At 46.1% G+C, this 25,851-nt stretch overlaps 1 protein-coding gene across 1 annotated transcript; it reads right to left on the bottom strand.

The window, feature by feature from the left end:
- Positions 1-201: 201 nt before the first annotated feature.
- Positions 202-5,312, bottom strand: LOC136471395 (V-type proton ATPase subunit B 2-like). Its single transcript, XM_066469120.1, has 15 exons — positions 5,151-5,312; positions 4,884-4,950; positions 4,114-4,169; positions 3,890-3,988; positions 3,703-3,762; positions 3,148-3,259; positions 2,767-2,965; positions 2,160-2,301; positions 1,902-2,039; positions 1,574-1,724; positions 1,264-1,346; positions 1,092-1,139; positions 953-1,006; positions 782-865; positions 202-689 (listed from the first exon to the last, which is right to left on the bottom strand). Exons 2-15 carry the CDS (start codon positions 4,939-4,941, stop codon positions 504-506), a joined length of 1,470 nt encoding a protein of 489 aa, XP_066325217.1. The 5' UTR covers positions 4,942-4,950; positions 5,151-5,312; the 3' UTR covers positions 202-503.
- Positions 5,313-25,851: the final 20,539 nt, after the last annotated feature.

Here is a 25,851-nt window from a genome sequence, read left to right as displayed (position 1 = left end):
CGTATACATACCCTACTCTGAATTGTTGTGAAGATTGTATACTTAAGAAAATAATGGTCAGAGGTGCAAACGGCTGCTAGCATAGATTGTGATCTCATGCGTTTATGTTTTCATTAATTATCATCAACAAAATCAAAAACAAAAAGGAAAGGACTGTGCAATGTGAATGAGCAGCAGAAGCAACATAAATGAGGAGAGAAATATTACTAAAACATTTATTGTTTCATTAATTTACAAAGAGATAAACAAATATAACCAAAACATTCGAGCATTTTACCCAATACTGCTTTACAGAGCTCCTACGCAGTTGCATCCAACAAATGAGATCCACCATCGGATTCAAGTATACAGGCATAATAATATTACAAAAGCCGCCTGAGGCTGAAAGAATAGGATGACTATATTAAAAACAAAAAAGACAAGTCCTTGCACTCTCCTCTTTATTCAAGCAATCAAGCTGCGATTCGGTGAAATGGGTTTTCTTTCTGTGCTGGATAAACAGATCAATGGGTGGCATCCCTGCTGTAGTATTGATCCAAGGTCTTTGCAGGAATACGGTGGAGAAGTTCACGAGGGAATATGCGAAGCAATGTCCATGCCAGGTCAAGTGACTGGAAAATGTTCCGGGTGTCATATGCACCTTGAGTGACAAACTTCCTCTCAAACTTGTCAAGGAATTCTAGATAGAGCTGCATATAACAATAGAAAGAAAAAGCACAATGAATGAAACTTCAAAACTTAAAAAGAATATTTGAGCAAAGTTAGAAATCTATTGACAGACCAGATCCTCGGATGAAAGCGCTTCCTCTCCAACAACTGCTTTCATAGCTTGAACATCCTTCCCAATGGCATAGTTGGCATAAAGCTGAACAGCAACTCATGTTCTAGATCATTTAAAATATCGGAGGCAGAATGAATCCTAATCACTGCACTGAAAGGCTCAAACAAGTACCTGATTAGACACATCTGAATGATCTCGACGTGTCATACCCTCCCCAATAGCACTCTGTAGATGAATAATTCTGGCATTATTACTCACGTAATTCACATTAAGAGAAACAACGGCATAAAAAGATTGCAATGACTGGCACCTTCATCAACCGCGAGAGAGATGGCAGGACATTGATGGGTGGATATATCTAAGAGACAAATAGAAAATCATACATCTCGTTAGTGCCATGAAATGAAAGAAGAGAAGCAGAATACAAGGCTATAAGAGAAGACACAACTACTACTACAATTAGAGTACAGATGCAAACAAACCTGCCTATTATGGAGCTGTCTATCAATGTATATTTGCCCTTCAGTAATGTATCCAGTAAGATCTGGAGTTGGATGTGTGATATCTGTTGAGAAAACAACCAAGAAACAAAGGATGTCGTATCATAATTTGGAAGTACAGAAAAGTAGTGTTCATGGGAAAAGAAAAGCTACAACCAAATTAACATTTAAGTAGTCCTCCCGGGAGGAAATATACGACACTGTGGCAGCAGATGGGCCAATCCAAGCAGGAGACACTAAACACTATGCTCATGCTAAACTCTGCAAATTTGTAGTTAGTTTCATGGCTTACCATCATTAGGCATAGTTAGGATGGGAATTTGAGTAATTGAGCCTTTTCTTCCTTCAATACGCCCAGCTCGCTCATATATGGTTGCCAGATCAGTATACATATACCCAGGATAACCACGCCTACCAGGCACCTCTTCTCGTGCTGCTGAGACCTGGATATAAATGGCATTCACTTATAATTATAATTATAATCCCATTGATTTGTATACCAAAAAAATTGCAAGATGAAATTTGCTCCAAGTAACTCTAGAATAAGTTCAAAGAGTAAGTATTAAACGGATAGCCCATATAATATGAGAAAATATGGTAATACACAGCAAATTCAATACCTCACGAAGAGCATCTGCATATGAACTCATGTCTGTAAGAATGACAAGAACATGTTTCCCACATTCGTATGCCAAATATTCTGCAGTTGTCAGAGCAATACGAGGAGTGATGATCCGTTCAATGGTGGGATCATTTGCCTGTAAATAGACAGAGAACAGAGAGCAAGACTCAGCTTTTAATACTAACACATCAACTCCTCAAAATTTCATTTGTCAGTGTCATAACAAATGATCGCCATATAACAATAAATTTTGTACCAGATTCAGAAAAAGGGTGACCCGTTCCATTGAGCCATTTTCTTCAAAGTCACGTTTGAAAAATTGGGCAGTTTCCATGTTTACTCCCATGGCAGCAAACACAATGGCAAAGTTGTCCTCAACACCATCTGAAAGTAAAGTAAACCAGAATTAAAATGAGTGATAGAATCAATAATCTATTTTGGAGAACAAGTAAATAGACAACAGGCTAAACTTCACCAGATCGTGGTTGGTTATTTGGTTGTCACAGTATGTCCAAAATCCAGAGTTGAAAACTCATAAGTGTTGTTCAGTAGTTTTTTTATCCTAAAATTTCCAGATATCTATTTGATCATCTAGAAACACATAGAAGTTAAATCTTTCACTAACAGAAAATACAGCAATAGCATAACCAAGATAGACAAGTTCAGCTCAAAAGAATGGGATGCTGAAATCAGGAACCTAAGATTGAGGCCAAGCATATCTAAGCGCTAGAGTAAGCACTAACCACATGGAGCTCAATCAATAAATAAAGTAGCAATATCAAACAGTAACTTCCGTACTCTTTTGGAAGTGCAAGATCTTCTTTTAAAACATCTTATTAAGTTTATACTCTACCTCCTTGTGCTTGCCAGATTTCTCCAGAGTTTTAACAAGACCAGCCTGACGACATATCTGAGCAGCAATTTCATTGTGAGGAAGACCAGCAGCAGAAAAGAGAGGAATTTTTTGCCCTCGTGCTATTGAGTTCATCACATCGATGGTGGATATTCCTGTTTGAATCATCTCTTCTGGATAGGTTCTCTCACTGGGATTGATAGAACTTCCTGGAACAGTATCAGACATTATAAATCTATCATATGGTAAACAGGAAAGTTTCCAAAAAATGGATGATTCAGCACCTCTCAGATCCTTCTAATGAGTACCAAGTCCACTAGTGACTGTGTCCTTTAAAATATGCGCTACAGAGTTATCAAAGCAGGTTTACACATAATGCAAAATAGCTCACCAGAAATATCCAAGTAAGCCTCAGGCAATATCGGGGGACCATTATCAATGGGTTTGCCAGAACCATTAAAAATGCGTCCAAGCATATCAAGTGAGACAGGAGTTTTCAAGACCTGTACAATAAAAGGCACGTGTCATAATATGCAAGTAAAGGGGCAAAGTAGTGACGAAAGGTGCGTATGGGAAAAAACTATGGATGGTTTTGGATGCCTGACGGTCCCCTTCCATTCAATTTAGAATGTTATGTGACTGCAAATATCATAACACTAACTGAGACAACCCAACAAAGCCTAAGCTCAAAACTAGACTTTACAGCAAGAATATTGGATGCTTGCATTACCCAAATTCTACAATATCAGGTTCCATATAATTCACATAAAACGAAATGAGGTTCACGTTCCCCAGAAACCAAGATTAAGGTGCATGTAGTGCACTGTCTAGATCAAGAAATTGGGCATTTGACTACATTATCTGAAACTCAAGTAGAAGAAAAAAAAACAAAGAACAAGAAATGAAATTAGCAAAAAAAATCAAATAAGCTGGAATAAGATGCTACCTCGCCAGTAAACTGCACAGTAGTATACTTGTTGTCTATTCCTGAGGTACCTTCAAAGACCTTTAAGAGACATGTGGTTTAGTATCCAGAATTCCAGATTAACTAGTCATAGTGTGTAAAGCAAAGCGGATTATTAAAAGAAGAGAAAATCTGATCATTATTCTCGCGTCCATAGGAAAGAAGCAACCTGCACAACAGCCTTTTCACCATCGACTTCCAGGACCTGACCACGACGAGTAGTGCCATCTCCCAATCGAATGTTCACAATTTCCTGATACTTAGGGCCCTAATATAGTTTTGAATAGAAAATAGCAATGAGTACATGAGTGTGATCAGGGGGTTCTTTCATAATCATTTTGAGTGGGCAATCAGCGATAGCAACTGCAACTGTGAAACTAAAACTAACCATACCTTTACTTTGTCCAAGATAACCAACGGTCCTGCCACACCAGAGACAGTTCTATACTCTGTTTACCAAGAAATTGTTAGTACCATATAGACAAATTTGTCATTGCTTTGTCAATTAAAATGATATTCTTTCATATCCATGATATCACTACAGAGGTTAACAAGAGACAAAAGTAATGATAACAGTGTAAACAGGCTTGATCCCTGACGAAAGAATCATACTACTTGCTGCCTTGCTACTATGTTTTCCAGTAACTATGTTTCAGAGAACATTTGTTTTCTGCATGAGTTGCAACATAGGAACAATAGGATTCAAAAGTTTCTTAGACGGAATAATCACACAGATATGTGATGCATGCAAAAAAAAAGTACTATATTCCTCAATATAAGGCACTGCAGATTAAGCATGTGAAACACATCATATGAAATGGTTTGCCACATGACTTTTGATGTATGTGTTTTAATACAATAATAGGGACCTGCATATACCACACAACATCCAAGCTAAACAACTAACTTGCTAGCCTACTGGCAAAGACCTGCAAATTGTAATTGTGAAATATACTGATTGCCTAGTATCTTATGATTATGTGATCATTTAGCACTTTTCAGAAAACATTCAACTGGAACAAATTTCACAAACCTATCTATTGCCCATTGGATCAGACAAGCAAATACAGTAAGAAATAACAACCTACACTAGATGCATGACCGAAGAAATGATAACAGGCCTGGTGGTGAGTTTCTCAGCGAAGTCTCAAGTCCGCACTTACCCATGCCAATCTCCAAGGATCCTTCCTCCAACTCGGCGCCATCCTTCGCCAGACCCATACTGGCGACCTAGCAAGCAGCAGCAGGCAAAGAGCCAATGGCAGCAGCAGGATCAGCAGCGGACACAGCAAAGGACATGGGTGTACACAACTACATGGATAGTTTTCTCCAAAATAAATTGAAGTTACTACATGTATACAACACTCGTAATTGGATCAGATCCGGACACAAATAGCCTAAGTTAGGGGAAGAAAAGGGGGTAGGCGTACCTTGTGAGTGCTCGTCGCCGGTGAAGGGCCCGAAGAAGACCTGGCTAAGGGCGTGACGACGACCCGGGCACCTGGCGTAGGGCGGTGGTGGCGGTCGCCCAGCCGTCGCGAGAGAGAGAGAGAGAGAGCACGCGGGAGAACGGGAGATCAGACACCGCAAGACTGGAGTATTGGTTTATTAAATGTTTAGATTAATTCCCCTCAAAAAAAATATTTAGATTAATTAACCTATATCAATATCTAATATCTATATTTTATTTTAATTCACGCTCTCAATGTTTCATATATTAACGGAACTTAGTGTCCTTTTCATAAGTTAGAACAATGCACATCTAGCAACGATACGGAATCAAATCCCAAGACGCGTCAAGCGATAGTACAAAGTTTGATTTAAAAACGTATTAGAGCCGATGATGATTATTGAATAAAACTCTAAAATGCAAATTGTTCGGATGACCATATAATAAGGCCCCGTTCGTTTCCCGCGGGAATGGCCCCAGGAAGAATTCCTGGCCGGATTCGTTACTTAATTTATATAAGAATTTTCTTGGCCGGAACGATTCCTGGCGTGATACGCCCTAACCGAACGAGGCCTAAGATGGATGCTCCGTTCCAATTCAAGGACACATTTGCTAGTCTAACTAACAAACGAATGGATCATGTAAATGTACTCCCATATGTCCATATATGTTTAGCTCCGTCTAAAATTTTAGGGTTAATTAGAACCATACCACTACAACTCTCACGGATTGAAAAAAAACTACTATCATTATTATTCATCATACTGGAGCCAAGGTTCAAGAAAACGCTAGGCGCTAGGCAGGCGCTAAGACACCGATTAGCGCCTAGGACGTGTAAACATAGATTAAACACGATTAAACGTTTACACATCTGCTACGTATTAGAAGATTTAGTTGTATATAAATGTGAAAGAATTCTATGATAGGAGCGGTGCCATTACAATTCTATGTGCATCTAAGATATGCGCAGGCATCTGTATTTTCGTAAGCCCTAAAGTGCCCCTGCTACAGCCTCTCTCTCCATCTCAATGACATAGCCATCATCCCTCCTTCTCCTTTTAATAATCTATATTCAACAATATAGAATCAAACTCTATATTGTGCCCGGACGTTTGCTATAGTCAACTCGTATGAGCAGGAAAGGTTTAGAGATTTTATCAATGATTGTATCATGTGTTCCAATTTATTTTATGATCGGACTCCGCCGTGCCTTAACACTTAACTCGTCTGGGCATAAGAGAGAGGCAAATAAACTATGGAAACACTTCGTATTCCAGTTCATTTTGAAATCAGACTATGCACCGTGTCCAAACACACTACTCTAACTTATAGTACAACTATGGAAGAGATGAGTTTGTCAGATCTTTATCGGACAATTGTGAGTGATGAAGAACAAGAAAATATTTCGCTCTTTGATATTAGATATAGATCTTCTGGATACAAAATATGGTAGCATTGAGTTTGATAATCCCTTATTTCTAAATTTCGTGTTAGTATAATTGTTTGACCAAGATGGAGAGAGAGAAACATTGATTGTTTCTTTGTTAGTTGAAGCCTCTAGATACTTTCTCTGTTTCTAATTATAAAGTTGTTTTTTATTTTTTTAGGTATTTTACTATATATCTAGAAAAAATGATGTACCTAAAAAAATAATTTAAAATTTAAAATGGAGAGAATAGTAAAAAAATGCTAATCCAAGTAATGAGCAAACCATTTTTTTTGCAACGGGAGAAGAATTATATTAGATAATAGCTGGGTACATCAACACATTACAAGCACTCTGAATTACAAAAATATCCAGAAACTGATTTTTATCTAAATTATACCCACACTATGAATAGCTCCAGATCTCAAAACCAAACATGTACGACGCTTTACAATATGGAAGACCACAAAGGCAAACACTCGGCAAAATGGCCTGAGAACAAGTGCCCAACGAACAACGGCCAACATTCATGTAGGCGAAGTTGAGAAACTTCTTCTTCCTGGTGTCTTCTTTTTTCTTTCTACTACCGAAGAATGAGGAGACTGATCTAAAATTTATTCTCCCTAGTCTTTTATCGTGGCCAGATCTAACCATAATAAAACAAAGAAGAGACTAGAGAAAATTATTCCATGGCAGCGACATCATCTCCGCCTTGATGTCGTCGTTTGGAAATAAAAGTCTCCATGTCATCATACCGCTGAGGATGTTGACATCGTAGTTGTCGCCCTCATCTTCAATAGAGCCGCCATGAAAAAAACAACTTCCCCTGCTCTCTCGCCATCGCTAGAGAGGAGGAGGAGGAGGAGATAAATCTCCAAAACCAAAAACTTGGCATGGAGAGACCCTAATCCTAAGAACTCGATCTACTAGAAAAACTTATTAAAAACGATGGATCCCCACTCCCTCCGGCCTTCGACGATATGTCGGAGGGGGGAAGGAGGGGGACCAGCGGTGGTGGAGGCGAGCGGCCGCGGCGGCAGTGCTCAAACCAAAAGTAGGATGCAGGAGGCGTTCAGGGTGCAATCCTAATTACTCATGAAGGAGTGGGTTTTAGGGTTTGTTTGTTTGAGTTATGGTTTTTAGCCTTTTGGCTTAAAGATGACTTTATAGTTTTTGGCTTCTAGCTGATGACTTTTTGTTAGACTAGTCTCAATGGGGTTCATCAGAGTTTCATGGATATTAAATATGATGATGTGGCACTGTATTGATGAAGAGAGAGATGATGAAAGTTTCATGGGAATAGAGAGAGTTTTATGGGGATAAAACTCTTCTGCACTGTTTCCAAAATATGGATGTGTTGAAAACTGAACTATAAAACCTCCACTGAGATGGGCCTTATTGGCTTTAAATTTTGAGCGTCTCAACACATTCAAAGCTAGAAAAGCTCATCAGAACATGTTTCATTTTAGTTTTTCGAAAGCTAGCTCAGTAGCTAGACTATTTGTTTGAACTTCTGAGTTTTGCATGGTAGAAATCAGTAAATAAAAAGCTAAAACAAACATAGCTTTGGGACATAGGAACCATACCAAGAATGCTCTTGTTATGATCACTAATTAGTAGTGGAATAATTCAGGTGCAATGGTGCGTGGAGGGAGTATCATCATGCACCAGGCACCACACCGGCCATAACCAAAGACTACGCTCTTGGACGACACCGTAGCAATAGATAAACGGCTAATCTAGCGAACCACATGCGTCCGGACGCCCGCTCAAAGTGCTCAACCACCCACATCTGCTTTCACCCCCGCCCCACGCGCACGCCCCCAGCCCAGTCCGCACGCCCCCAGCTCGCTCCGTAGCCCGCCACGTCCGCCCACGCTGTAAATGCATCTAGCCCTTTAGTGGGTTTTGGTGAATCGAATGACAACACCATTAAAGGTCTAACAAGTTTGCTAAGTGTTGAACAGAAAATTGAGTTTATTGCATATACTTGTGGATTATGGAATGAGAAGTGTATATAGGTTCAACAAGAAGCCAAACTTGATGATATTCCACATAATGTTCAAATAAAGGCCAAAATTGTGTATTGTTGTGTTGGAAGATCATGAAAATAATATACTTCAAGAGAAAGACAACAATGCAAATGGAGTTGATGAAATGGCTTCTATGTTGAGGGATATCATATTATCATGAGAAAGCAAGCATATTTGGCAAATGGCAAAAGAGACATGAGTTGGTGATTTTGGATTGGTCTCAATAATGGCTTGCTTATCATGAACAAGAAGAGGTTGATAGTGGATTGGCTTTGATCAAGTATTGAAGAATGAATCAAGGGTGCATAAGTGAGGACATACCAAGCAAAGGTCAAATGACAAATGACACAACTCATATTGGATATAAGATGGTCTCTACTTCAGTTTGCTTGTATGGATAAAGATTTGAAAATCACTTTGCGTTGATTTGAGCAAGCTAGAAGTATAAAGATAGATATTAAAGTGAGTGTTAGGAGTGTCAAACCAAAATAAAGAGGATATAAGGAATCATGAATTGGCTTGACCATATTGATGTTGATTCATAAATCTCAATCTATGTGAATCCAACTGAAGCTTGATTGATCTCAACATTCATATCTAGAAGATATTTAAGCAAGGATCATAACATTGAAGAAATAGTTTAACAATGGATGTTTAATATGATGTGACTTGAATATGGCTCGATAGGGTGAAGATAGCAAGGAAAGAGCTTCGAGGGACTAAGCGAAGGTGAAGGGCAAGCAATGGCTTGAGGACTGAGGTACCATGGCTAAGGTGAAGAAGAGAGTGCTTGCATTGATTCGAGAAACTAATCGAGCTATGAGGAGTCATATTATGTTGAGGATCAAATCATCAGTGGAAGTGGCTTGAAGCCATGGACTGAACTCACATGTGTTGGAAAGATTCAAGTCACAAGATCAACATGTGTTTGCTCAAAGAGATGAGACAAAGATAATTGCAAACCTTATGAAGTAATATTGAGAAAGAGGATAATACATGCGATGGTGGAAACCCCCAATTATAAAAGGGTGTGGTAACCAACTCAATGGTGTTTAAATTCTTTGATATTTTGAATTTGAGTTTAGAAAAAGTCATACTATAAAGGGAGATACAATGCACAAGCTTTAATGTTCAACCAAGTGCTTACTAACCCACCAAATATCCTTAAAGCCTTAGCCAAGATAGCAAGCTTTGCAATCCTATCTTTGTGATGCCTGGCAGGTGAGGCACTGTCATGCTGAGGCGAGGCAATGCCGCACTAAGGCACTGCTGTAGTTTAGGCGAGTCACTATTGCTGTGAGGCACTGCCATAGTTCAGCCATGGCACTGTCGTGACTTATCTGACCGTTGGGACCAGAGGGTATTTATACCTTCTCTTCTCCCTCACAATGGTCACCTATTTTTTAGCCCGACCATTCCCTTCCTAGGTGCGACCAGAGCAGCTCACTCTCTCCCTCACTCACCATTGGAGCCCCTCAAGCTTCTCCCTTTGATTCGCTTCCAAATCCAAGAGAGTTTGAGCCTCCAAACTGCATTAGAGAGCAGCCCCAACTGTTCTTCATCTCCTAGAGCACTTGGTTCGTATTTAAGCCGGTGGATTGTGTTTGTTACTCTTGGAGCTTGCTCCTAGCCAGCAAGAGCATCGCCCGTGGAGCTTGACAACTTGTATGGTAGCCCTAGGAGGTTTGTAATCACCCTAATCATCTAGTGAAATCATCCGTCATCTCAAGAGTTCATTCTCTTGACTTGAGAACGAGGATAATGTTGAAAGAGACCAAAGCCTTTGTGGCTACATCAACAACATGGAAATAGGAAAGCCTTAGTGGTGAGCTGAACCATAGAATAAATCGGTATCTCACTTATGTTCTTGTGATTTGTATTGATGTACTTGTATTTGTGGTGATTCTAGGATTTGGTCCCGATCTACTTGCTCGTGCACTTCCGCCAACATCTTGGTGGTGGAATAGGATCTACACTACCCCAGTAAAATCAATAATTTGCTTGATCTACTTTTCTTTGGGCAGTTTTTGAATTATAGTTCGAGCTTGTCTACAGGCGCAGCAGTGCCGCACTTTTAGTGAGGCAGTGCTGTAGTGCTGCACCTTAGGAGCAGTAGTGCCGCACCTAGAATTTAACTTCCGCTGTGAGTTTGTTTTAAACAGGACTATTTACCCCCCTCTAGACGACATTAAGGTCCTTTCAATTGGTATCAGAGCGAGGCTCTCAATTTTGGGCTTAACCGCCTTGAGAGACAATGTTGACAAGTGAGGAGGTATCCTTGGAACTTCTACTTTCAAATGCTCAAATTATGCATCTTGGTCCGCTAGTGTGCTTACTATTTTTAAGGACATGGGTCCTCATATTGAGCGGATTGTAGATGTAAGCATTTCTCTTCCTAGTGATGATTTGGCCATCTTATCTAAAGAGGAAGTGAAATGCTTATAACAGTTCAAGCTACTAATGTCTTATTTAGTGCCTTGAGTCAAGATGTTTTTGATGCCATCATATTTGAAGATGGTGAACCACTTGATGATGCTCATCTCATTTGGACCACACTCAAAGAAAAATATGACAAGTCCAAATGTGATAAGAAGTTGCTGTCATTGGAGGAACCACTTGAGGAGTGCTCAACTTCACCGACAAATGAAGAGCCTCAAGTGATTCTCCCAAAAGGCCTAAGTGATCATGCCACATCCACTCCCTCACCAACATATGTGAACGGTAATGAAATGGTTGGTGAGAACAACACTTTTACATATGGTACTTCTACGTCCTCTTGTTCTTGTGAGACTAACATTTTGAAGGAAGAAGAAGATTGTGATTGGTGGAGGCCAAATGATGAATCCACCTCACCAAGAAGCTCAACTCTTTATGCCACTCCTCATGTAGGTCTCATGGCAAAGAAAGAGAAGAATGTGGCAAGTGAGAGTGAAGATGAAAGTGATGATGATGAGTTTAATCAACACTTGGCACGTCTAAGCAAGAAAGACAAGTTGATGGTGCTCAGGCTCATAAAGAAAATTTAAGAGCAAGAAGAGTTTCTCATCAATAAGATCAAATGCTTGGAGAAGTTGACCAAAAAGCATGAAAACCTTAAGTGCTCTCATGCTAGTTTGGTTGAAAGGTATGAAAACTTGTCAATTGGGCAAACTCGTACTATTAACTCTCTATCTTGTGTTGCCAAATTAGAAGATGAGAATTATATGCTCAAGGACAAGGTGGAAAGGCTCACTAGCAAGAATGAGATCTTACAAGAAGATCATGATGAGCTTTTGTGCTCTCGTAAGAAGCTTATGGATTCTCATCTCATGCTAGAAATAGCTCATGAGGTTATGTTAACATCGGTAAAATCATACCAACCTCACACTCACAAGTGCACATATACACAAGTTCCATCTATTTTATTATATGCTAACAATTGTTGCTCTCAAGCAAGCCAACCTTTCATTGGGCATGTACTTGTAGAAACTTGTGATGATTCTATTACAAAAGAAAATGAAGAGCTCAAGGAAGAGGTTGAGAGGCTAAAAAGGGACTTGATTCAATTGAAGGGAAAATGCAATGCTCTAAATCCACAAGATAACCGTGAAGACATGGTGAAGAAGCTTGAGAAAGGATCAACTGCAGCATGCATCAAGCTCCATCAAGAAGGTCACAAGTCCAATAGTGGCAAAGTTAAGGGGAAATTTGAAGAAGTGCAATCTGTCCAAATACAGCAGTTCAGCTCAAGGTTGCTGAGGTTCTAGGATGCGGTAGTGTCGCATTGTTGAGGGTCATTAACATCAATCATAAACCATCAATATAACTGATATAAATGTATAAAAAGGGTCGCCAACATAGGTTTAGGGCTTTAAATTGACAAATTCTATAAGTTTTGGTGAATCTGTGTTTTCAACAGGATTTATCCAGAAAACCGGCAAGGAGGACCTATTCATCAAAGCAAATCACGTTTATCCGCAACGAAACCGGCGTGGGAAGACTCTAGAGGACTCCAGAATGCAAACCACCGAAGCGAAGGGCAGGTGGCTACCATTTGGGACTAGTTGTCCCCACCTGTAGACCGCCCAACACCCTAGGCCCACTTGTCAGCCCCTCCTTCAAATCTCGGTTCTCTACTACCTCCTAGATTACATCTACGCTGTTCTTTCAAGTCGGTTTGATTCGAGGGTCCAGAATTGATGCTCCGAACTATATATACCAACCCCTACCCCTCCCTAGACCCATCCTAAAACTCTAATTCATATTCTCCTCATTAGGATCAGAGCCAGCTATCAAGAGAAGATCAGTCCTCCATAGAATTTAGTCTTATAAATAGAAATAGTAAGATAGAGAGTGAGGGACAAGTTTAGAGGAAGTGCTGGCCTATTGATGCTCACTCTATGGCTTGTACCTTGGCGGATCCAAGTTCTATCTAAGCTTGCCTTTAAGATTTCTCTGGTAATCAACTTCTGATTCAAGTAAGCTTCTTGTTTATATTATTGTTGATTGTAGTTATCATACATATTTAACCATCAATTAAACATGTATAGGGTCATAAATGAATCACCAATGTAGACTTAGGGGTTTAAACTGACAAATTCTATGAGTTTTGGTGAATCTGTGTTTCTAGCAGGATTTAATTAGAAAACCACCAAGGAGGACTTGATCGTCAAAGGAAAACACAAAATCCCGCTGCGGTATCTACGTGGGAAGACTCTAGAAGGATCCAGGAGCCACGTCACCAAAATAGAGGACCAGAGGATGACATGTGGGGCTGCTTGGCCCCACTATTAGGACGCCCGGCCCCCTATGAGCCCACTTGTCAGCCTCATCGCTATGTTGGTTTCCTACCACCTTCTAGGATGCATCTCCACCATTGCTTAAGTCGATTTGATCCAAGGGCTCATGTTGGACCCTTAGGGCTATATAATCTAGCCCCTACCACTCCTTCGAGGCATAAGCCTCATTTGATCCTGGGAGCTAAGAAGCCAGAAACCCTAATTCATATGTCCACCAGGATTAGGGCTAGCAATCAAGAGAAGATTAGTCCTCGATAGGATCTAGTCTTGTATTAGAGATAGAGAGATAGAGTGAGAGGAAAGAGTTTTGGAGGAGTCCTGGCCTATCGGTGCTCTCCCTACGGCTTGTACCCTGGTAAAATCAAGTTCTTCTTGAGCTTGCTTCTGAGATTTTTCTGGTAATCGACTTCTAATTCAAGTAACCATCTTGTTCATATTATTCTTTAGGTTTGTGACTCTCTTTTGAGTACTTTAATCCTTATAGCTCCTGGGTTAAAGAAGTATTCATAGTGTAAGCATGGTGCTTAGACTCGGTTACTTGTGGATGTACTCTATTTTCTGGATCGGGGGTAGCTCACAAGGGTGACTCTTATAGCCTCATTGAATCCTCTATAGTCCACCTCCCGTTAGTAGGCCTAGCAAAACTTTGTTACTATCTGTCAGTGTTTCAAACAAACACCGGCTAGTAAATTTATAATTGTTGCGCGTTAGGCTTAGATGGTGCACTAAAGGACACAAGGTTTATATTGGTTTGGGTTGAATGTCCCTACGTCCAGTCTGCTGCTGCTCATGTTATTAGTACCAAAAAGGTTCATAGTAGGGGGTACAAACAGTCGAGAGAGGGACAGGTCCCAAGTCTCTGATGGAATGGTCAAAAGGGCGCTAAGAGCTCGGTCGCTGCTTGGTTGTATGAGTGATGTGTTGTGTGTCAAACTGATCTCTCAAAAAGTCAGTCCCTTTAGTGGAGTGCCCTGCCCTCCCTTTTATAGACCAAGGGGAGCAGAGGTTATAGATGGGAGAAAGAGGAAAAAACCAAAGGTAGAGAAGGTCCTTCGGGGGAGCCAGGTCTTCCTTTTCCTGTGTGCCTGCCCTGCTAACATGGTAGACCATGTTAGAGATGGTGTGTTCGTTGATCCTTATAGGGTCGTGCCCTGGCTTCTATCAGCAAGTGGGTGCGTCCCATCCTTCGCGCGGCGGATGGTGCAACATGTCAGAGGGCCAAGCTACGACCCTTCGGAGAGTAGGTGGGGAAGTGACCCTATGTCCATCACTATAGGTGATGTGAATTTTGCCTTGGATCATAGTGGTTATCGCGTGCTTGTGTTAGTATCAGCATTCGAGGACTGATGGTGGTGCCCACAACACTGTGGGACAAAAGTCAGCGCCTACAACACTGTTCGGGCATAGTTAGGTCAGAAAGGGCTTAAGGCGCCCGTCCCATCATATCCTGGTGGTGCCTTCCCACAGGCGTACAGGGTATGTCCCTTGATACTGTGGTTGACTTGAATGTCCTGTCGTACCCTATGCTTGTCTTTATGAAGGATCAAGGTACAGTCGTCGGGCGAGGTAGAGCTAGCCTTTAGTAGTTGGGCGAGGCAGAGCCCGCCCTCGGGCATTGGGCGAGGCGGAGTCTAGCCATTAGCCATCGGGTAAGGCAGAGCCCGCCATTAGCCATTGAGCGAGGCAGAGCCTAGCCCTCGGGGGTCAAGCGAGGTGGAGTCTATCCCTCGGGGGTTGAGCGAGGCGGAATCTAGCCCTCGGGGGTCAGGCAAGGCAGAGTCTAGCCCTTAGCCATCGGGCAAGGCGGAGCCCACCCTCAGACATTAGGTGAGGCGGAGACCGCCCTTTGGATGTCGAGCGAGGCAGAGTCTAGCCCTCGGTGGTCAGGCGAGGCGAAACCAATCTTTCGTCGTTTGGGCAAGAAGCGCAGTAGCGTTCTTGTCTGACCGGAAGTGTCAACGTTCGATGGTTATTAGTTCCACCTCATTTGGTACCCTGGTATTAGGTCCCCAAAAGTAGCCCCTGAGCCCCTAGGTGATTCGGACATAATCGCCTGGGGGTGTTTTGTCTTGCCAGAGGGTGCACGTGAGCACACCCGACGGGTGTAGCCCCCGAGCCCCTAGGTGATTCAGGCAAAATTGCTCGAGGGGTATTTTGATTCGCCAGAGGGTGCACGCGAGCGCACCCATTGGGTGTAGCCCCCGATCCCCTAGGTGATTTGGGCAGAATTGCCTGGGGGGTAATTTCGGGCCCTCCATGGGTAGGGCTATGAGATTTGGTTTTTATCAACTAGATAGCTTTAAGGGAACCCTGGTATCCCGTTCGTGGGGATTTCATCTAGGGTCAGCCTACCTAGGGCTCGACTACGGATTGAGGCCCCACTAATGCTCATGTACCTAAGTTCTAGTTGCTCATGGGCCCATCCCTTGTTGGGACGACCATCGAGACTGTTGGGTCGTCCCTTGGACCCCTAGGCCCATGCGGGCCAGAGAAGAAGCTTTTTGACCCGTATGCCCTCTGTGGGAAAAGAGTTTGGTCCTCTTGGGAAGGCAAACCGACCAGCGCGATTTTGGTGGGAAAGGATAGGGATCGCGGGCGCGTATCCCATGACATGACGTGGCGGTGTGTTGTGGTAGGCTCGGAGATCGAGGTGGATGGTTACTCTTCTCGCATCCATCGCCCTTATAAAATATGGGGTTTGCCCCTAGAGTTCCATACTTCGCCTCCTCGCCTTCGTATCTACAACCTTCACCATCAATCGCCTGAGCCTCCCACACCCGTATTGATGTCGCCATCTAGCTCACATCCGCATCGTAGCCGTTGTCGAGCTCGCATACACCCCTTTCCCGTTGTTTCAATGGAGCCATGGTGTAGATCCAACATTACCCCTCAGCGCCTAGAGGGCCTCGTCCATCATGGCCTCCTTCACCCGTTGTCCGCCATCGAGGAGTGGTGGCTACCTGGTGATGAGGACAAGCTGTCACCGCCTGAAGGGTATGTCGTGTCCTTTGCTCTCTTCCATGAGCGGGGATTCTCCGTACCTGCTCATAAGTTCCTTCGGGGGTTGTTGGAGTACTACCAGGTGGAGTTGCAGCACCTTAATCCCAATGGGGTCTAGCATATTGCATCGTTCATCGCCCTATGTGAGGGGTTCCTAGGGATTAGTCCCCACTTCGATCTATGGCGGTATTTCTTTGCCGTCAACCTGTCGAAGAAGCGGGTTGGGAAGTAGGAGCTGAGCACGCCGATGGGATGTGCCAGCATTCATCTACGCAACAATTGGGCAAACGACTACCCATTGATGCGCCTGTCGACCTCCAACAAGGGGTGGCATTTGCAGTGGTTTTACATCAAGGACGACGTGGCCGCCCCCTTGCTGGTGTACTCTGGGCGCCTCATCGAAGAGGTCCTAGGGTCGTGGAAGTGGGGTGTCTCGGACAAAAAACAAGAAGAGGATCAAGGACCATCTCATCGCCCTCTAAATTCTGAAGGAGAGGGGTGTGAAGGGATCGGGGATCATCGGCGCCTACCACACACGGAGGGTGGCGCCGCGTGCTCCCCCTATACATGATAGCGCCCGAGGCATCGCCTAAAGGGACGACGCTCACCGATGAAGCGATCCCCCCACCAAAGTGGCGCAATGGATCAAGGAGGCGATGGAGCCTTCTTGATTTTGTATATCCGGTACTAGGACATCCTCCAATGCGGCCGGAACTGGGGTTCATCAATTTCATAAGTTCCCCTTTCTCGTGCCTTTTCTTCATTTGAATTTCTGACCCCTTGATGCTGACCTCGGGATAGCAAAACTAGCCAAAGAGCCTTGTCCTTGGGGACAGCCCGGCTCCACTGTCGAAGGACTAGATCCTGGCAGTAGTGAATCGCACCACGGTAGAGTGGGATAAGAGGACGAGGGAGCTCAAGAAGAAGGAGATGTTATAGAAGCAACAAACACGGGATCGAGGAGAGGAGACCGGTAGTGATGACGATGATGATGATGATGACGACGATGAGGTAGTTGCTGATGTGGATTGGGATATCCTAGTGGGCGAGGATTCGCTGACAGGCACCTAATTGTCCACGTTGGGACCCTTCCCATTCCACGTGGGGGAAGTGAGTTTATGAGGCCGGCAGAGGCGAGCCGAACCATTGGCCCATCCTCAGGGCTAGTGGGAGCTAGAGGATCCACCGCTTCACCCAAGGTGCTGGCGGAGGATCGGTGGATGGGGGGAGGTGGATCTGTCGCTGCCCCTGAGGTGCTGATGGAGGAAGGTGGCTCCACTGCTGCGCCCCATGAGCCAATGCGAGTGGGCAAACCTGCCGCCGCACCCGAGGTACCGATAGAGAGGGGTGGCTCTATAGCCGTGCCCTCAAAGATAAGGGAGACGAGCACCCCTACCTGAGAGAAGGGGCAGGCTCGAAACGATCCTGCCCAGACGAGTTGGAGCAGGGATCTAGGGGTTTGTCACCAAAACGTTCACGCCACCCAAAAGCGCCAGAGTAGGTCACCGATTCTCCTATTTTTCCTTTTTTCTGTTTTTCCATTTTGACCTTATGCCTTTTACCTCTTGCAGATTCTTGTGATAGGGCCATTCTTTACTGTTGGCGCCCAAGAAGAGCGTTGCTCTTCAAGCGGGAGGGATGTCGTCGCTCGATGTCGCCCCTATTTCAGGCAGGAGCAGAACCAACATTGTGGCCTCGTTGGCCGGTCAGGGGCCACCTGCAGTGGTGCCTGCACCCTCGGTGGGTCAAGCATGCACCGGGGCTAAAGAAGCGCCCTCGGGGGTTGCCGAGCAGACGACTACGGAGGTGACACTGCTGCCTACGTTGGAGGGGACGGGGCTGCCGCCCACACTTGTGGCACCCTGTATGATGGGCACGGTGCCACAAGTCGAGGCCCCGACATCACAAGTAGAGGTGGTCATAACCGCACCAAGTTAGGAGCAGCCGAACATAGCCACGGTAGTGTCTGAGGGGGGCGGCATAATCCGCTCCTCCGACGGCCTAGGCGACGGAGCCCGAGGCACACCGGATAGAGCGGGACACGGTCAGAGGGTCCTCTAGCACCAGGGCGGTGGTGGAGGGGACCAGCAGGGGGTCGTCCTTGGCCCTGATGTCAGGGGGGGTAGCTGCTCACCCGCGCGGGGTGAGCCCACCGCTCCAGTGGATGGCTCCTCAAGACACAACATCGACTCTCTTCTCGTTTGACGATGCTTGTCGAGAGCATGGAGCGGGGCAGTCTTGACATTGGGTTCTTAGAAATGATGGATGCCTTGAGCCAGGCTAGGGGCATCCTGCGTGATGTCATCGTTCCCACTGGCCGGGTATCTGCTTGATCTTCTCCCTCGCTTTCTTCTTTCTTCACGTATTTTTGTATTTTTGTGTTTTTGATACCGGTCTTCTTTTCTGTCCCTCGTTGCTCATAGCTAGGACAAATCCTAGTTCCTCCATGAGCAAAAGGTGGAATGGGACTGCCTCATTAAGGAGGCCTAGCTGCGAGGAGAGGTGGGCGCGTAGCTTACTGCCTCCCAGTAGCAGGAAGCCAAGGCTGCGTCAGGACACGGAGGAGATCCATGGGATGTTCGAGGACCTATCGGTCGAGGGTGAAGCTAGGACGAAGAGGCAGTCGCCAAGGTCCAAAAGGAGCTGGGACGAGCTGCTCTAGAAGGACACCGAGGCTAGCCAGTGGGCCATCGAGCTCCTGGCGGAGCTGGAGATGGAATAGGATCTCAAGCTAAAAGCCGAGGACAGGTCCATGGCGCTTACAGCAGAGGGTAGATCAGGATGTCGAGGCGATTGCCTGGCTGCATAGGGAGCTGAGACGAGCTACTCCAGACTACAGAAAAGGCTCCGCTCGGAGCGCAGCATGGTCCATGAGGAGCATGACTAGGCCGTCCAAGAGCGTGATGAGGCGTGTCAGGTGGTCAACTCCCTCTGGGTGGATCTTGGAGTCACGGTGACTTGAAGGTTGGAGGCCGAGAGCATCTCTGCCGAGCTAGGCAAGGAGCTCACCGAAGTGCGGGGGATTCTTTAGGCCGAGAGTGATGAGCACTGATCTTCTACTGCGCCGCCAGTTGGGGTGGTCTTCGATGACCTAGTGGTGGCGCAGCTAGAGGAAACCAGCTCACTTGTGGCTCGTGCCTGCGTGTATCACGGTGCACTGGGTGGGCCAGCTTGAGGAGGACGCCTTTCATGTTGGGATCACCCAAGCCTTCACTATTGCCTACTCTCATTATGATCGGGAGATCAACTTGGAGGTAATGAGCCTTGGCTTCATGCCTGGCTATGAAGAATCTAAGCTAGATGAGATTGAGAAGGCGGTGACTCCCATTGCGCAGAACCTGATGAATAGGCTAAAAGACATGGTTCTCCCTTTGAGGAAGTAGTTAGTTGAATAAGTTTGATAAACATTTATCTATAATTTGTGGACAAGTGTCGGTACTTTCGTGTCCTGAAAATAGATTTGTGATTTCGTTTTGCAATTTTGTTTCGTTCATTTGAGCTTACTTTTTTCCCCATTTGCATTCGAAAAAAGGTTTATGCAATCCGACATTTCCGTTCGTTAAGACTGTAGGGCCCAAGGTGTTTATGGGAGAAATTTTGATTGTGCTGGTGAGCAAAATTACCATAGCCATCTAGGCGTGGGATTTTTGCAGTCTTACCTATTTGTTCCCTCGAACCTTGCCGCTAGTCTCGACGCTGAGGAAAAGGTCTAATGTAATGACTGTTTCGAAAAAAGAAAGAATGTATTTGTACCTTCATCAGCCCCCTGAGTGAGATCCAACCCCTTGCAGTCGCTGGGCCGGATGTTACTGGAGACCGAAGCGAGGGTAGCGAACTCACTATTGCATTCGCATGTACCCCTTACTTAGGATTTTAGCAATCGCTGCGTGACCGTGCGTTTGGTCTCATTGCTGGCCTAACCTTCCCTGAGCCCCCGCATGTGGTGGGGGTTCAGTCAAGGGTCGGCTTGTTTCGTGATTGTTTCCCCGTCCATGGTTTCCGCAAGTGGAGGGGTTAAGGTGATGTCGCTTGCCTCGATGGCTCGAGTGACGCACTTTATGAGCTCGCTAACGGGGATGTTTAGATGGAATCCGATCCCGTTGCTTTACGACAAGGTCGACAAAGCCCCAGGGGGCGTTTCGTTGCTCCTTGACCCGCCTTCCAATAGATTCCCCCTCAATAGAGATTCTATGGGCTCGGCTAGAGGCTAGATTGAACTAGAAGGTTGAGATGACCCTATCCGCCTCAATGTGGGTTGGGCAAAGGCCGCTGAGGCTCATCGGTGTTTTCCCCCAAGCTCTTGTTTGACGCGAGGTGGCCCTGGACCCTTCGTGGGTCAACCGTCGAACCTCGGTCTCTCAATCTTGGATCGAGCAGCTCGAGCCCCCAAGCCCATTAGGGTTTGATAGGGGTTAGCCATGTTTCGTGCATCAGTCCATCCTAAGTTTCCTCAACCGGAGGGGCTAAATTGATGACACTTGCCTCAATGGCTCGAGTGTCGCAGCTTAATGAGCTCGCTAACGGGTATGTTCGTGTGGAATCCGAGTCCATCATTCACTGACGGGGTCGGTAGAGCCCTCATATGGCATTCCACTACTTCTTAACACACCTCCCAACAGATGCCTGAGCCAGTTCGGTAGGCTCAGGTGGCCATGTTGGCCTCTCCTCGATGGAGATTCTGTGGGTTTAGCTTGGGGTTAGAATTGAACGAGAAAGGTCGAGATGTCCATGTCCTCTTTTGAGTGGGGTTGGGCATGGCCACTAGGGCTCATCACGGGTTTTCTCCCCTGGCTCTGTTTGACACAAGGTGGCCTCGAGCCCTTTACGGGTCGGCCTTCGAACCTTGGTCAGTTGCCAGCTCATATCGAATGAGGCGGGTGCACCGCTTCGTGGCGCGACATGAAGTGTTGAGATGCGAAGATCGCATACGCAATGTTTGGATGATGGGATTAATGTGCGATTTAATTGAAATGAAAGGTGGGGTCGGTAATGTTACCTCGGTGGTACAAGTGCTGAGAAGCTCTTACCGAACATGTCCATGCGGGTTTCGAGTCCAGCAGTTTGCGATGGGACCAGCGTGACCTGCACGAGCATCGTGATTTTCCATCTCCTGTCTCTCGATGGCGATTTGAGCCATTCGATTGACTTTAAGCGACCTGATAGCTTCTCCTTGAAGGAGTTTCTGTAGGCGGACCCTTCTGAACCCCTCTTGAGAAGGCGAATATAGGAGCACGAAGTATGGGGAACTATGAATTTGATTATGCTGGTGAACAAAAATACCATAGCCGCCGGGGCGTAGGGTCTAGCGGTTTGTCCAGTTCTACTCAAACTTCTACACCCGCACCTCGTGTCTCTGGTTTTTTTAAACATAAGGAGGGGTCTGGCTGATGAGGATGTCTACACAAGTAGACACCCTCGATAGCCCCTGAGCAATGTTCGTGCCCCTGCCTGTTGCCGGGGTTGGACGCTCGGTAATGAAATTAACACACGAAGTAGGTAACAGAGGTGCTTATCTTTCAGTGGTTGTTCGTTCATTGTTTTGCCTGGGCCGTCCGATTGACCTAGGAGGCCCATTGGGCCCCCTAGATGGGGGTTCTATCGTTGGGTCGCTCCATGGTCTTGCCTAGGGAAGCGAAGAGTCGCCTGCATGTAGGTGCGCCCTGATTCTCATGCCCAGTGCACGGTAGTGGTGGGCCATGCCCAGGCAACATCCTGTTTTGACCAGGCGACGTCTCGTTGATCAGAGCGCGTCCTGTCGGTCTAGGCGCGTCCCCTCAGATTCCCAGTCAGCATTGATTTCTCATCTGCATTGAATAGGGGAAGGAGGAGAGTTTTTCGTCCCAACCTTTCGCCTTTCCTCAGCTGCTATGCATCTTCCTTAAATAGGGAGGGGAGGGGAGTTCTCATCCCATTCCTTCAGTCTGCTTATGAGCCTCTACCTCTTCTTCTTCCTTTCCATCGAATGCGTTCGTGCGTCACGGTGGTTCCTAACTGAGAGAGGGTAATGCCAGGGAGAGAACAACTCACAAATTCGCTTGTGAATCTGGAGCGTGATGTCGAGCTAGAGGTTATCCAACATAGATGAGATGGTGTCGGCCACCTTTGCCAAGAAGGGGCTGCCTCTGCCGAAGGAGGAGGTGGAGTGGAGAGTGCTGAGCGTCGTCGGTTTCACCGTCATTCGTGGCGGCCTTTCTTTGGTGAGAAATGCCCCCACGCAAACGCCATTGTTAGGGTTGTGACTGATCACAATGGCGTAGTCCCTAGATGCCCCAACGAAGGTGCCATTGTCAGGGTTGTAGCTGATGACGATTGCGCAGTCCCTGAATGCCCCGGCGAGGGTGCCGTTGTTAGGGTTGCGGTTGATGACGATGGCGCAGTCCCTGGACGCCTAGATGGAGGCACCACAGTCGCCGACGTGGTGCTCAACGTTGCAAATGACGGCGCCCTCGAGGATCCCGTAGAGGGGTAGGATGTCGCCAATGGGGAGCGTGGCGCGGTGACCGTAGTAGTACTCGTAGTAGAGATGGTCAGAGACTGTAATCGAATAAGTTTGTGGGGTAGCCCCCGAGTGAACAGTCTTTTGTATTTATGAATACATTAGACCTTTTTATGATGAAATCACTTTGTAAGCAATGAATTTTATGCGAAAAAATGAATAAGTTTTCAATTTTCGCTACGGCAAATAGCTTTTCGGCTTTTCTCCTTCTTTTTGTAAAAGAGATTTTGGTGCCTTCTGACCCTTCTCATAGTTAAGGTCGTAAAAAACTCAGAGTGTGGGAGCGCCAACTTTGATCACGCTGGTGAGCAAGGAGGCCATAGCCGCCGAGGTGTGGGTTTCCCTGCAGTCCTACCAGTTATACTCAGATTTTGTTCTTGAAATTCAAGCCTTTAGGACTTACCATGAGAAAAGGGGGGAAACACGGAGAATGTTTGCAAAGATAAACATACTTATATCAGCCCCCGAGTGAGGTCCGACCCCTAGCACTTTGTAGGGTTTGGATGTCACTAAAGATCGGGGATTGTTTGAAGACAAGAACCGATGAAAAATGTATTCATTTATTTAAGGGTAAACATGACGTAGCTACTCAATGTTCTAGGCGTTGGTGAAGTCCTCGCCGTCGATGGTTTTCAACTTGTAGGCACCTGGCCGAAGTACTTTTGCGACGACATATGGCCCTTCCTAGGGTGGGGAGGGCTTGTGACAGTCCTTAGTTGCTCTCCATGAGGTGGAGAACCAGATCCCCGACATTGAAGGCTCGGTCCCGCACCCGTCGATTGTGGTACCGACATAGCGCTTGCTAATACTTGGCTGAATGGAGGAGGGCGATGTCACGAGCTTTGTCTAGCTGGTCCATGGTGTCTTGGTGGGATGCCTCGGCTCCCTGTTCAGGGGTATGCTCTGATCCTTAGCGCTCTATAGTCGAGGTCAGGTTGGGAGGACAACCTCGTAACCGTAGACCATGAAGAAAGGTGTGTAGCTAGTGGCCCGGCTAGGAGTTGTCCTCAGGCTCTAGAGCACCAGCAGGGAGCTCGGTGACCCAGCGTGCGCCTGAACTTGTTCAACTGGATGAAGATCCTAGACTTAAGGCCCTGTAGGAGCATGCTGTTTGCTGCGCTCGACCTGCCCATTCGTTCGGGGGTGCGCGACAGCAGCCTAATCGACACGGAATGTGTTGTTCATCAGCAGAATCGAATGAATTTCTTACTAGGTGAATTAGTGTCCCATTATCTAGTGATGATGGAGTTCGCTACTCCAAAGTGATGGATGATGTCGAGGAAGAATAGCACAGCCTACTCGGACTTGATTGCGGAGATTAGCCGAGCTTCGATCCATTTTGTGAACTTGTTTGTGGTGACAAGCAGGTGGGTGTAGCCCCCAGACACCTTTTTGAGAGGCCCAACTAGATCAAGCCCTCAGACCATGAAGGGCCACATGATGGGGATCATCTGGAGTGCCTAGGCTAGGAGGTGAGTTTACCGAGCGTAGTACTGGCACCCTTCGTAGGTGCGTATGATTTGCTCGGCGTCGGCTACTGCAGTGGGCTAGTAGAAGCCCTGTTAGAATGTGTTCCCAACCAAGGTTCTAGACGTGGCGTGGTGACCGCAGACCCCATCGTGGATGTCGCCTAGCAGAAGCTTCCCCTATTCGATGGGGATATAGAGCTACAAGATCCTGGTGTGGCTCCATTTGTAGAGTTTGCCTTCTACAAGAACAAAGGACTTGGCACAATGTGCGAGCTATCGAACCTCTGCCTTGTCCGTCAGCAGCGTGTCATAGAGGAGGTAGTCAAGGTAGAGTGTTCTCTAGTCATCCAGAGGGTCAGGCTATGTCACTGGATCCTCTTCAAGCTCCATGACATCAGGGCCGGGCGAAGCCATCGGTTGGTCAGCCCCTAGGGCTAGATCAAACAGGCCATCGTTGGCCCACTCTGACCCTTCATAGCGCACTGAGGGTTTGTGTTAATTACTGACGAAGACACCCGTTGGCATCGGTTCTCGACCAGACGCTACCTTTGCAAGTGCGTTGGCCGCCTCGTTGAGGCGCCTTGGGATGTGATTGAGTTCAAGGCCATCGAATCTGTCCTCTAGCCATCGGACCTCTTGGCAGTACGTAGCCATCTTAGCATTGTGGTAGCTCGACTCCTTCATGACTTGGTTGACGATCAGCTAGGGAGTCACCCCAGATGTCGAGGCGTCGGATGCCAAACTCGATGGGGATTCATAGGTTGTTGATGAGCGCTTCATACTCGGCCACATTATTTGATGAGGGGAAATAGAGATGAACAATGTACCTCATGCGGACCTCGAGGGGTGATATGAAGACTAGCCCCACGCCGGTGCCCTTCTTCATCAGAGACTCATCGAAGTACATCATCCAGTACTCTTGATCGACGACCACTGGTGGTGTCTGGACCTTGGTCCATTCCGTGATGAAGTCAACCAACACCTAGGACTTAATCGCCATTCGGGAGGCATATGTGATGCCTTGGTCCATCAGCTCGAGTGCCCACTTCGTGGTTCTTCCCATGGTGTTCTGGCTCTAGATGACCTCGCCGAGGGGGAACGACGTCACGCCCATCACGGGGTGTGACTCGAAGTAGTGACGTAGCTTCCTCTTGGTGATGAGGATGGCATATAGGAGCTTCTGGATCTAGGAGTAGCAGGTCTTGGAGTTAGATAGTACCTCACTGATGAAGTACACATGGCACTACACCTAGAGTGCGTGCTCCTCTTCCTCCTGCTCCACTACCAGGGTGACACTGACTACTTGCGTGGTGGCCGCTATGTATAGCAGGAGGGATTCTCGTTGCTTGGAGGAACTAGGATCAGAGGCCTTGTTACAAGCAGTTTGACCATGTCAAGTGCCTCCTGGGCCTCAGACGTCCACTCAAAGCGGTCAGCTTTCTTCAGGAGTCGATAAAGGGGGAGACCTCGTTTGTCGAG

The sequence above is a fragment of the Miscanthus floridulus genome, chromosome 8 (genome assembly GCF_019320115.1).
Source record: "Miscanthus floridulus cultivar M001 chromosome 8, ASM1932011v1, whole genome shotgun sequence".
Classification (NCBI taxonomy): Eukaryota; Viridiplantae; Streptophyta; class Magnoliopsida; order Poales; family Poaceae; genus Miscanthus; species Miscanthus floridulus.
The sequence above is the reverse complement of the archived record's forward strand: the minus strand, read 5'-3'. Positions and strand labels throughout refer to the sequence as shown.